Source organism: Cherax quadricarinatus, chromosome 9, assembly GCF_038502225.1.
Source record: "Cherax quadricarinatus isolate ZL_2023a chromosome 9, ASM3850222v1, whole genome shotgun sequence".
Lineage (NCBI taxonomy): Eukaryota > Metazoa > Arthropoda > Malacostraca > Decapoda > Parastacidae > Cherax > Cherax quadricarinatus.
Genome location: NC_091300.1, coordinates 3,978,926 through 3,993,188, shown reverse-complemented (window position 1 = coordinate 3,993,188; position 14,263 = coordinate 3,978,926). Strand labels below are relative to the sequence as shown.

Genomic DNA, 14,263 nt, shown 5'->3' with positions numbered 1-14,263 from the left:
GAAAGCTTCTTTCTAATATTTAAGTTTTCAAGTATTTCTTATTATACTTTAATGATACAGTAAATCTTTCAGTAAATCTTGTCACTAGATTCTATAATTTATGTACACAATTGCAGATGGATTGTGTAATTATGAAGTATTTCTTATAATGTGTATGTGTACTTATTCACTTATATGTGGTTGCAGGGGTTGAGCCTCAGCTCCTGCCTTCTGTGTGTGTGGGTGTTGCATATGTACATGTGTGTGCATGTGTTTGGGTGCATGTCTGTGTGCATGTGAGTGCACATGTGCATGCATATATGTGTGTGTGTTATTTATTTATTATCTAATATTTTCTTATATTGTTTATTTTTCTATAGCTTGATGTAAGTGGAGACAACTTACCAGATTGCATTGTTCGGGGAACTAATTCAATGGTTTTCATGATTGAGGCACGATATGGCAACCCTGTGTGGCATCTGCATGCACATAAGGAAATTGAAGGTCAGTAATTTTCTAAAGTAAATCATCACTTCATTTGTAAACATTACTCTTATTATTACAGGGGAATTTATTATTTATATATAATTTACCAAAAAAGTGTTTGTCTTATAGACATATACAGCCTCTCCTCACTTAGCGAAGTACTCATATACCGACTGCTTGGATTTACGACCAGCTCTCCATCTAATATGCAAACCTAAGTAATGTATATTAGAACTGATTTCCTCTGTTCTGTTTATTACATATACAGTACACTGCTGTATTATAAATATTTAAAAGTATACTAATAATGTTATAAATGGTGCAAGGGTGACATTAAAAAAATATCTAAAGATGGTTGACACAAACCCACTACCACTACAGGATGCTCCTTGCTTAATGACAGATTTGCTTACTGACCTACTCTTAGGAATGGAACCCTGTTGCGGCCCCCTGCCAAACTAGCGGTTAAATAGTTAACCTGCCGGCCGGCAGTACCACTGAGTGCGTCATCAAACCCAATGTGGGGACTGCTGGGCCGGCCTTAGAGCAGTAAGAGCCTGAGTGCCTCACGGTACACACCTAAGCAGTAGGTACCTGACCACCGAAGGGTACACGTCTACTGGCTTTAGTAACAGTATGTACCAGAGCGCCTCGCTGTACACACCTAAGCAGTAGGTACCTGACCACCGAAGGGTACACGTCTACTGGCTTTAGTAACAGTATGTACCAGAGCGCCTCGCTGTACACACCTAAGCAGTAGGTACCTGACCACCGAAGGGTACACGTTTACTGGCTTTAGTAACAGTATACCAGAGCGCCTCGCTGTACACACCTAAGCAGTAGGTACCTGACCACCGAAGGGTACACGTCTACTGGCTTTAGAAATATTATGTATGAGCGCCTCGCTGTACACACCTAAGCAGTAGGTACTGACCACCGAAGGGTACACGTCTACTGGATTCAACATTAAGTACCTGAACTCCTCAGGGTACACGTCTATGCAGTAGGTACCTGACCACCGAATCGTACCTATCTACTGGCGTTAGAAGAACCGCTCACCGCAGCTCACTGAGTCTGTTGGCCTCAGTTACTTGACGGCCGCATTCAGTGAGCTTGCAGCATGGTGTTCGGCTAGCGGTGTGTCAACCGCCTTTGGAGAGGATTTACTGGACTACCGGTGATGTCTGTGGACTCACCGTCTACGTTGATCAACTGTGGGCCGGAGTCGTCAGATGCTGTTTAGTGGGACATTACATGAAGAAAAGGTTGGAGTGTTACACTGAACTGGGCCAGGACCGTAGTGTGACACTGAGGGACGTACGATGGAGTGGAACACTGAGATATGCACAGGACCGTAGTGGAACACTGAGATGAAAAGGGTGTCGTGGGACACTGAAGATGGCCTGGTTGTAGTGTACACTGAACAGTGTCGTGTGACTGACTTCGTGTCGTGAGAGGCAGTTGATTGTAATTTATTATTATAAAAATGTTATTTATAATTTATTGTTTTAGCATAGAGATATATATATATATATAGTGACAGTAGTGTCAAGAGTTGTACCCTGTGATGCTAATTATAATTTATTATAGTAACATGTACAAATATCATAGTTCAAATACCTCTAGACCAAAGATAGTTGATTTTTATATATTAAAGATTAAAATATATTAATGTGTATTTATGTATCCCGAACTCTTTATTACAAAAGGAGTAAATCTTAATACCATCGTCTTTTAAAAATTACTTTTTTTGTAATATATGAGTGGCCTGTCCGGGAGGATAATGATTATCTAGAATGATTTCTGGACGATCATATCCGGGATGACGGTTCGGGATACATATTACATTGATCTTTGTGTGTCGGTCCTTTTGTGGTGGGGGTGTTGCGGCCCCTGCCAAACTAGCGGTTAAATAGTTAACCTGCCGGCCGGCAGTACCACTGGGTGCGTCATCAAACCCAATGTGGGGGCTGCTGAGCCGGCCTTAGAGCAGTAAGAGCCTGAGTGCCTCACGGTACACACCTAAGCAGTAGGTACCTGACCACCGAAGGGTACACGTCTACTGGCTTTAGTAACAATATGTACCAGAGCGCCTCGCTGTACACACCTAAGCAGTAGGTACCTGACCACCGAAGGGTACACGTCTACTGGCTTTAGTAACAGTATGTACCAGAGCGCCTCGCTGTACACACCTAAGCAGTAGGTACCTGACCACCGAAGGGTACACGTCTACTGGCTTTAGAAATATTATGTACCTGAGCGCCTCGCTGTACACACCTAAGCAGTAGGTACCTGACCACCGAAGGGTACACGTCTACTGGCTTCAACATTAAGTACCTGAACTCCTCAGGGTACACGTCTATGCAGTAGGTACCTGACCACCGAATCGTACCTATCTACTGGCGTTAGAAGAACCGCTCACCGCAGCTCACTGAGTCTGTTGGCCTCAGTTACTTGACGGCCGCATTCAGTGAGCTTGCAGCATGGTGTTCGGCTAGCGGTGTGTCAACCACCTTTGGAGAGGATTTACTGGACTACCGGTGATGTCTGTGGACTCACCGTCTACGTTGATCAACTGTGGGCCGGAGTCGTCAGATGCTGTTTAGTGGGACATTACATGAAGAAAAGGTTGGAGTGTTACACTGAACTGGGCCAGGACCGTAGTGTGACACTGAGGGACGTACGATGGAGTGGAACACTGAGATATGCACAGGACCGTAGTGGAACACTGAGATGAAAAGGGTGTCGTGGGACACTGAAGATGGCCTGGTTGTAGTGTACACTGAACAGTGTCGTGTGACTGACTTCGTGTCGTGAGAGGCAGTTGATTGTAATTTATTATTATAAAAATGTTATTTATAATTTATTGTTTTAGCATAGAGATATATATATATATAGTGACAGTAGTGTCAAGAGTTGTACCCTGTGTAGGGTTATTAATTATTTTAGTTAGATGCTAATTATAATTTATTATAGTAACATGTACAAATATCATAGTTCAAATACCTCTAGACCAAAGATAGTTGATTTTTATATATTAAAGATTAATTTATATTAATGTGTGTATTTATGTATCCCGAACTCTTTATTACAAAAGGAGTAAATCTTACCATCTTCATTTAAAAATTACTTTTTTTGTAATAAACCCCGTTGTAAAATGAGGAGAGGCTGTATATATCTGTGCATCATTACATAATGGTGGGAAATGGCCAGTGTGTTAATAAAACAATCTATTCTCAGCATAAAATTTTCCTAAATACAGTATATGGGGCACTGAGGTATAAGATACAGGTACACGAGTTAAAAAAGAGCCTGTTAGAAGTTTTTCCGATGAGTTGGGTATGCAGTGTCAGTGTGCGTAATTGGTTGCTGAAATTTTTATTTTCGGTAAATGAGAAGTTGAAAACGAACTATTCAAAGGTAAAATTAAACTATAAAATAATATATTATGTAACAGTTTCAAGTTGCAGATGAAATAGAAAAGGAACATGCTGGCCTAATAGGGTTGCATGAAACAGATAAACCATACCATGGGCGGGATTGAACCCGCGGTCAGAGAGTCTCAAAACTCCAGACCGTCACGTTAGCCACTGGACCAACTAGCCACAATAAGATTCGTCCAACTAGGTATATTTCTACACCATAGGAAGGTTAGCATAGGCACCACTGTGACCACAAATGCAAGTTTTTACAGACGAATGATATTGGTAAGAGGCCAAATAGAAGGTGTTGAATATACACACATATCAGCAGATTTGATAAGAATTTTTTTTTTTTTTTTTTTTTTTTCAACAAGTCGGCCGTCTCCCACCAAGGCAGGGTGACCCAAAAAAGAAAGAAAATCCTCAAAGAGAAAATGCTTTCATCATCATTCAACACTTTCACCACACTCACACATTATCACTGTTTTTGCAGAGGTGCTCAGAATACAACAGTTTAGAAGCATATACGTATAAAGATACACAACATATCCCTCCAAACTGCCAATATCCCAAACCCCTCCTTTAAAGTGCAGGCAATGTACTTCCCATTTCCAGGACTCAAGTCTGACTATATGAAAATAACCGGTTTCTCTGAATCCCTTCACTAAATATTACCCTGCTCACACTCCAACAGATCGTCAGGTCCCAAGTATCATTCGTCTCCATTCACTCCTATCTAACACGCTCACGCACGCTTGCTGGAAGTCCAAGCCCCTCGCCCACAAAACCTCCTTTACCCCCTCTCTCCAACCCTTTCGAGGACGACCCCTACCCCTCCTTCCTTCCCCTATAGATTTATATGCTTTCCATGTCATTCTACTTTGATCCATTCTCTCTAAATGACCAAACAACCTCAACAACCCCTCTTCTGCCCTCTGACTAATACTTTTATTAACTCCACACCTTCTCCTAATTTCCACACTCCGAATTTTCTGCATAATATTTACACCACACATTGCCCTTAGACAGGACATCTCCACTGCCTCCAACCGTCTCCTCGCTGCTGCATTTACCACTATACTTTCATACATTCCATTCTTTGCCTCCATAGATAGCGTTTTTTGACTCCACATATACCTCAACGCACCACTCACCTTTTTTCCCTCATCAATTCTATGATTAACCTCATCCTTCATAAATCCATCCGCCGACACGTCAACTCCCAAGTATTTGAAAACATTCACTTCTTCCATACTCCTCCTCCTTATTATCAAATTTCAACAGAAATGTGTTGGATGTAGGTGAGCAGTGAGGAATTTGAAGGCTTGTTCAGACTCTTAAGAATAGGGAAATGTGAGATGTATGAAGAGGTGTTTTGTTCAAGTAAACAAATGCTGATTATTTTTTTTTTTTTTTAAGTGTTTAGCAGATGCATTAGATTATGCTTCTCAAAGTCAAGGACTACTCAGGTGTTTCAAAACTGAGGTATATTCACAAGTAACCCACGCTAAGTGTGGGTTACTTGTGTATTGTTCCAGTCACAGTATTATGCTTTGATATTCTTTATTGAGTTAAATCCTTTTCTTCTTTTATCTGCAGTATGCTTAGTGACTTTCTTTCATATATGCAATTTTCTCTCTGCTTAGGTTACACCTACCATCCGACTTACGACCGAGTTCGGTTCCAAGAAACTGGTTGTAAGTCGAAATGGTCGTAAATTGAACTTACTACTGAATATCAACAAAACATTTTTGTAATGACTTTATTTTATTGTTTTATTTTGGTATTTCATGTTTTACTTTACTTTTTATGTTGTTAGTACTGTATTTTATACTGTAAGGTTTAGGATAAACACTGTGTACAACACAAATAGTTGTTTATTTCCCAGAAATTTGGCATAAAAAACACAGTCGTAAGTCGAGTGGTCGTAAGTCGAGCAGGTCGTAAGTCGGATGGTAGGTGTATTTTCTTTTATAAGAACTTTTATTGTTACACACTACAGTATTGCAGATTGTTTTTATTTTAGTGTTTGATCAAATTAACTCTTTCTTGAGCAAACTAAACACTTTAGTTTTGTACCTTCTCCTTACTCTTTTATTTTCTCCTTAGAATTTTAGTGTATTTTTTTCAGTAATATTAAAAAAATATACAAGTATAAGCACAGAGATGCATAGTGGCAATGCCTTCCTTACTACAGTATTTACAATAATATGTATATACAGTATTAATAATTTTAGGCAATGTATATATACTAGGTTAATTTGCAGCACCATTTATTCTATTGCATTTTTAGCTTTTAATTACTAACTTGTTATAAAATGAGATGTGTTCATGGCAGTTATAATTCAGTTTTTCTGTATTTTGATTATGTTAGTTAAATAATATATTGTATTTACTTGTGTTCTCTTTGGGGAAGTGGAAGAGAATTCTTCCTCCGTAAGTCATGCATGCCATAAGAGGCGACTAAAATGCCGGGAGCAAGGGGCTAGTAATCCCTTCTCCTGTATACATTACTAAATTTGAAAGGAGAAACTGTCATTTTTCTTTGTAGGTCACCCTGCCTTGGTGAGATATGGCTGCTCTGATGAAAAAAAAATTACTTGTGTATTGTTTTTTACTGATTATTATTTTTCTAGTGTGAGTAAATATCTGCAATGAATTTTATAAAGAATCACACACAAAGTGGGAGTTGTCACAGCTGCTCTTTGCTGATGACACTGTGCTCTTGGGAGATTCTGAAGAGAAGTTGCAGAGATTGGTGGATGAATTTGGTAGGGTGTGCAAAAGAAGAAAATTAAAGGTGAATACAGGAAAGAGTAAGGTTATGAGGATAACAAAAAGATTAGGTGATGAAAGATTGAATATCAGATTGGAGGGAGAGAGTATGGAGGAGGTGAATGTATTCAGGTATTTGGGAGTGGACGTGTCAGCGGATGGGTCTATGAAAGATGAGGTGAATCATAGAATTGATGAGGGGAAAAGAGTGAGTGGTGCACTTAGGAGTCTGTGGAGACAAAGAACTTTGTCCTTGGAGGCAAAGAGGGGAATGTATGAGAGTATAGTTTTACCAACGCTCTTATATGGGTGTGAAGCATGGGTGATGAATGTTGCAGCAAGGAGAAGGCTGGAGGCAGTGGAGATGTCATGTCTGAGAGCAATGTGTGGTGTGAATATAATGCAGAGAATTCGTAGTTTGAAAGTTAGGAGGAGGTGCGGGATTACCAAAACTGTTGTCCAGAGGGCTGAGGAAGGGTTGTTGAGGTGGTTCGGACATGTAGAGAGAATGGAGCGAAACAGAATGACTTCAAGAGTGTATCAGTCTGTAGTGGAAGGAAGGCGGGGTAGGGGTCGGCCTAGGAAAGGTTGGAGGGAGGGGGTAAAGGAGGTTTTGTGTGCGAGGGGCTTGGACTTCCAGCAGGCATGCGTGAGCGTGTTTGATAGGAGTGAATGGAGACAAATGGTTTTTAATACTTGACATGCTGTTGGAGTGTGAGCAAAGTAACATTTATGAAGGGGTTCAGGGAAACCGGCAGGCCGGACTTGAGTCCTGGAGATGGGAAGTACAGTGCCTGCACTCTGAAGGAGGGGTGTTAATGTTGCAGTTTAAAAACTGTAGTGTAAAGCACCCTTCTGGCAAGACAGTGATGGAGTGAATGATGGTGAAAGTTTTTCTTTTTCGGGCCACCCTGCCTTGGTGGGAATCGGCCAGTGTGATAATAAATATAAAAAATTAAAAATTCTAAAATTTTTCAGTTATATCATCACCAGGACAGCCAACAATGAAAACAACAAATTCACCATTACGACTATACAATCCTGGTCCTGCCCTCCTCCTCCCTGATGTGAATAATGATAGCTTTGGGGAGCTACTTTTCTCAGGCCTGTTGTCATATGAGAACATTCACTCTTGGAATCAGGAACACCCTGATTCTGAGACTTGGAATACTGAATCAGAATCTCCAGAATCTGTGTCTTCACACACTTTTGTAAATCAGTTAGTTCTTGTTTGTGGCCAATCAGGAAATGTTATTGGTTCCCCTTTTGTTCTCAAGCAGTGCCAAAAGATACTCTCAGTTACATCAGATGGCCAAGCAATATCATATTCTTGCTTGGGCATTGATGGTGATAGTAAGTATATATGAGTTTCTTTTATTTTTAAATGTATATGGGTAAAAAAATTCAGTATGGTGAACAGGCTTTTATAAAGACTACATTTCACTCAAGGTCGATTTGATAAAACTCAGCTCTGCCGAAATAGTTCCAGTAAAAGCTTGTTCTGCATATTATGTTCTTATAATCATTATTGGTATTGAGAACTTAGGTGTCATTCAGACATAAACTGTAAACTTGGATCAATATCTCAAATTTTCTGTTTATGTCTGTTCACAACAATAAAAATTTCACTAAAATATTTAATGACTCAACTTAGAATTTTCTCTGACATTTCAAATACAGTACAGGACCTTCAGATGTTAAAAGCTCTTAATGCATAGTTAAACATTAGTTAAAATATTCCACTTGCTTGTTTGGCCATCATGTATCAAACAGTCAGTATTAGTATGCATGTACCTTGTATTATCAGCCATTAGTATATCTTTCTTACCCCAAAAATTTACCTTATACAGGAGGGCATCGCTTATACAGCATATTAGATTTCAGGCTACTGCCATAAAGAGGAAATCGCTGTTAAGTGAATAATCTTTATGTTTATTTGTTTTACTAAAAAATATAAAATATGCAATAACTTTAAAACACTTGAAATTTTGGGTAGTTTCCAGATGTAATCGAGACATGTGGAGCTCATGGAGGATGTAAAAAAATAGAGTGGCACGTGGATGCCATAATAGCAGATCAGGGAGCTGTATAAACAAAAATTTGGTCATAATTTGAAATGCCCGTAAAGCAGAGCGCCATAAAGTGGGTCCAGCCTGTAGTTATATCTAGCTCTTCATGATCATAATATTCAAAATTTATTTATTAATATCGAAAAAATTGTGAGTACTATTTGAGTTTACCTACCCACAATTAGCAGCAGTGTATGTTTATACAGCATTCCATATGCTGGTTGTGATAAACAGTACAGTGGAGAAATATTACAGAGTTTAAATACCAGAATTTGGGAACATGAATTCAGTTGTAGTAGGTAAAATAGAAATCTGCTAATAATTTTTTTTTTTTTTGTTTTGCACTTTGTCAGAATTGTTGATCTTTTCTATCTGTCTTTTGAACATGTTAGATGACAGGTAATTCTTACAAACTTTTACTTGCATTCAGTATACACTTACCTTTACTTTCCTATGTGCTTCTCAGTAGTTCTTAATCCTTTCTTATTTCCTTTGCAACCTAGGCAGCCTGGTCTTAGACTGGGTCATGAGGAAGATAGTCCCCAGAACCACTAATAGATAACAGCTTACAGGATTCATAGTATAAACAATACATGCATCATTCTTTGGGACAAACATGCACACAATATGGTGGATTCCAAACTCATTGTTAAAAAATGGGACAGATCCCAACGGCTGTACCTGAATTTAGTGATCATCAGCGCAGCAGATACTGTTGAACAGACTAGGGTGTATTCAGCTCAGCATAATTCTTGGCATGCATTATTATATATGGAAAATGTCCAGCCTGTAAGATAAGAGTTCAAATCTAAACAGTGGACCAGTAGGCTGACCGCAGTGCTCTGGTACCTGCTTCATCAATATGACATACAATTCTTTATTGCTCTTACCTCACTCTTCATGAATAATTTATGTGTGTAAAATGGTATCCTCTGTATGATTTGAAAAAATTTACTGTTTTTAGGTACACCTTTTTTCACAGTACAGTATACAATAATATACTTAAAAACTAAGAAAAACTAGCTTTACAGTTGCAGCGGTGTGTGACTCTTACAAGTTTAGCTTGTAATTTTATTATGCTGATGATAATAATAATAATAATAATAATAATAATAATAATAGCTTTACAGTTAGTATTAAGTTGTATTTTCTTCATATCACTTTTATTAAATGGAACTATCTTTAGTTAGTTACTAATTAGCAAATTCCTACGATGTTATGTTACCCAAGACCAATCTTGTACATTTCAGAGAAAGCTGGAAAGATGCATCTCACAGCTCTTCTGCACCAGATATTAGGTTCTTCAGCTCCTATGCAAGAATCAGAGTCTTCCCAGAACACAGAACCTCAAACTCTACACTACCCAATTCATTATGAACAGAGAGAGCCATGCCAAGTGATTCTGTTTAATCAGGATGTGTGTCCACACTGTCAATCAAAAATACATTTTACACATTCAGATGGTCGTGTATTGTGGCATAAAGATTATAAACATAGTACAGTCGTATCATGGGCAGCCCTTTTATCAGATGGAGAGTGTCATGGGGCAATATTAAAATTATGGGAATGGAAGCATGTAACTACTCTTGTTAAGACTGCTAGACCACCACCTTTGGTTAACAAAAAAACAACTAGGAGTAGTTTCATCAGTGATGCAGCAGAAACTGAACCAACTTTCCTTGAAAAAAATACTAAAAATGAAATTGAATTTGATATTGCATTCAATTCAAATTTAACTTCTGAATCCAATAAAATACCTGATTTGCCTTTAGACAGTTTTTTAAAGAAATATTCAAAGCATGAACATTCAGTCGTAAATGAGGAGATTATCAATCCAGTGAGGGAAGATTATTCTGATGTGCAACCTTCGACAACTTCTGAGAGTCCAAGAGTTAAGAAAACTCTTGTTCACAATTCTCAGCTTACATACGAACACCCAACTATCCATCATCATCATGGAAAGCAAGCATCAGGTGATTATGAAGATCACACTCAGCACTCAGAAAGCTTGACCACTGAAGAGAAACAACTTTCCCAGAGACCTGAGAAAATTGATTCTGAAACTCATGACTTCCACAGAACAACAGAACATTTTCCTGAACAGTTGTTAACCACTCCAACACTACCAGGACCCATACAACAAGACACGAGAACAATGTCTCCTAGTATCCTAGCACCACCTGGATATCAACTGCAACAGATACATGAACGGCTAATTTTGTTGAAAAATAATGGTACAGTTTGGCTTGAGGAACCACTTGCAAACTTGGCTTTAGGAATTTCTCAACTATGCAAGAATATAAATACCTGCATACCTGATACTGAATCACATGCGAGGTCAGGTGAGTTGAGTTTGTATTACAAGGTATAATAAAAAAGGGATCTAGACATAGAGACTGCTGGCAGAAATGCGAAGAGAAATCCCACCAAACAGAATAAGCCTGGATTTTACACAATGTTTTATTTGAGACAAGTTTTATTGAATATATTTATAGGTAAGGGAAGCTGTGATTTCGTGTATAGGGCAAGGAGGAATAACATCTTGTAGGAGTGAGGAAGAGCCAGTTGTGAGTGTGGGGGAAGTTCGTGAGGCAGTAGGTAAAATGAAAGGGGGTAAGGCAGCCGGGATTGATGGGATAAAGATAGAAATGTTAAAAGCAGGTGGGGATATAGTTTTGGAGTGGTTGGTGCAATTATTTAATAAATGTATGGAAGAGGGTAAGGTACCTAGGGATTGGCAGAGAGCATGCATAGTTCCTTTGTATAAAGGCAAAGGGGATAAAAGAGAGTGCAAAAATTATAGGGGGATAAGTCTGTTGAGTGTACCTGGTAAAGTGTATGGTAGAGTTATAATTGAAAGAATTAAGAGTAAGACGGAGAATAGGATAGCAGATGAACAAGGAGGCTTTAGGAAAGGTAGGGGGTGTGTGGACCAGGTGTTTACAGTGAAACATATAAGTGAACAGTATTTAGATAAGGCTAAAGAGGTCTTTGTGGCATTTATGGATTTGGAAAAGGCGTATGACAGGGTGGATAGGGGCGCAATGTGGCAGATGTTGCAAGTGTATGGTGTAGGAGGTAGGTTACTGAAAGCAGTGAAGAGTTTTTACGAGGATAGTGAGGCTCAAGTATATTTATAGGTAACTTTTATGAAGGGATTGAAGGTGATGTTTATGAAGGAATTTAGGGAAACCAGTTAGCCAGGCTTTAGTCCTGGAAATATGAAAGGAAGTGCCTGCACTCTGAAGGAAGGATGGGGATAATGCATTTAGAGGGTAAACTAATTGTGATGTTAAGTACACTTCAGGAAAGGCGGTAATTGAACGAGTGATGATTGTTTTCCTCTGTGGGTCAAGAAAATTTAAAGAGGATCACGAGAGTGAATTATGAGTGCATTCTCACTATACGAAGTATCATTGCAGAATTCAGTGGACTGTAAAATGTTTAAGTATTTTATACCCATGTTAGGAACAGTGAGCCCATGGCTTATTATGGGCACCCTAATTAAGGCTGAATGCTGTATACATGTGATCAAACATTTAATTACAGGCCAAAGCCTCTTCAAGGGGGGCTCCTTGGCGTGGTGAAGAGGCTCTTGGTCTGAGGAATTAGACCTGTCGGTCTCCTTCCTCAGACCGAACCTAATTACCCCCCCAATCCCCCGTTCCCTATCCCATCCTCCCCTTTTTCCTTTCCTCCTCCTCCTCCCCACCCCTCCCTTTTGCCCTTCCTTTTTGGCCTTTTTTTTTTTTTTTTTTTTTTTTTTTTTTTTTCCCCACAGGCACGCTAGTTCCTAGGTAGGGGAAAGGGTACCGGGGTCCATCCCATTCCATTGAGGTTCTTGGCGGTGGTGTAGTTTGCCGTGGAATTGGGATTGCCTGGGGATGTCCCGATCCCTCTCCGGTATCCCGGGGGTGTCTCTCGGGCGACGGGTGTATCTCTGGAAGCCACCTTTCGGATTCCGGGGGTGGTGGCCGAAGGAGGTATGCTTTGTGGCGGATTTCCAGCCGCCCTCTCTTTTGTCCACCGAGGTAGCTCGGCAGATGTGAGGTTGCTATCCCGGATTGCTGGTTTACTGGCATGATGGGTAGGGTATGGCACGGGTTCCATGCTGCATCTGCGCTACTTGCGGTGCTGAGGTCCTCTTGGGCGCGGAGGGAGATTTCTGGCCCTTTCATTCCTCCTAGGAACTATCCCTCCCCGGTCCCCCCCTTTTTTATTCTTTTTTTTTATTTTTATTTTATTTTCTTCTTTCTTTTTTTTCTTAAAAACAAAAAGAAAGAAGTAACCTAACCATGGCAGCCCTAGTCCATGAACCTGCTACCCCCGGGCCCCTTCTTGATACCGCACCCCGTTCTGACCCCGCCTCCTCTTTGGACCACTCTTCGGACACTCCTCATGCCTCTGTACCTCTTGCCGGTGCTGTTTCCTCACCCGCTTCAGGTACTGAGGCCTCGACTGACTCCTTCGATTTATCTGACCTTCGCTCTCCTCTGACTATGCTTCCGGCCTCTCCCTCTACGGTGCGGCAATTTTCGAATTGCCGACCCGTTCCACGTCGGACCAACTCTGGTCCCATGCCTAAACGCCAACGACAATTACCTGCTGATGATACTTCTCCACCTTCTCGTTCTTCTCAGAAAAGATCGACACTTCCTTCACTACCTTTCCACGCTCAGTTTCAGACTGCACAATGGACTAAATTCTTCACTTTATGACCGACTTCCTCTACTGCCTATCTTTCTGACCACAGTATTGGCAAGGCTCTCCTACGCCATGTTGGTAAAGATATTTCTTTTCATGCTCTTAAGAGCAGTACTCGCATCATCACCGTACAGAATGCTACCCAGGCTCATGAGCTTTCTCGTCTTTCCCATATCGATACTGTTCCTGTCACTATTGAAAAACATCATTCCCTCAATTCAATTCTTGTAGTGGTACCGTCATTCTGCCCCATACCATAGTTCAACAAAATTTCCAGACATGTGGCACTGACATTCTTGAACAGCTGGAACTCCAAGATCTTCCAATCCTCAAGGTAGACACTTACGTTCTTCCTGCCCGTGGGCGGAGACGATACCCTAGCAATGTGGCTCGTTTAACTTTTGACAGCCGTGAACTCTCATCCTCAGTTTATGTAGCAGGACATCGGTTACAAGTTCGAAAGGTGATCCCTACACCGCAACAGTGTAGAAATTGCTGGCTATTTGGCCATCCAGCGAAATATTGCAGATCTATTGCCGAATTCCCAGTCTGTGGTGCCGATGACCATTCTAATACGTCTTGCAATCGACCTCCCTCTTGCCTTAATTGTCATGAGGCTCACCCTTCGTACTCTCGCCGTTGTCAAGTCTACTTAAACGAGCGGGAAATCCGTTACCTCAAAGAGGCAGAAGGTCTCCCTTATGCCATGGCAGTTTCTCATCTCCGCCTCCAAGGGAGACTACCTCGTGTTTCTTATTCCCGTGTTTCAAAACGTCCCCCCACTTCTGGTATCCCATCTTCTGCACCCACCTCTGTGGTTACCTTTCC

General features: G+C 40.4%; 1 protein-coding gene across 2 annotated transcripts in view; it reads left to right on the top strand.

The window, feature by feature from the left end:
• Window positions 1–14,263, top strand: part of LOC128686188 (uncharacterized) — a 40,805-nt gene that overhangs the window by 12,810 nt on the left and 13,732 nt on the right. For both annotated transcript variants that reach the window (XM_070083174.1, XM_070083172.1), the window contains exons 7-9: window positions 360–483; window positions 7,641–8,015; window positions 9,982–11,073. In XM_070083174.1, coding sequence (XP_069939275.1) covers window positions 360–483; window positions 7,641–8,015; window positions 9,982–11,073 — 1,591 coding nt within the window. The remainder of the gene's footprint in view (window positions 1–359; window positions 484–7,640; window positions 8,016–9,981; window positions 11,074–14,263) is intronic.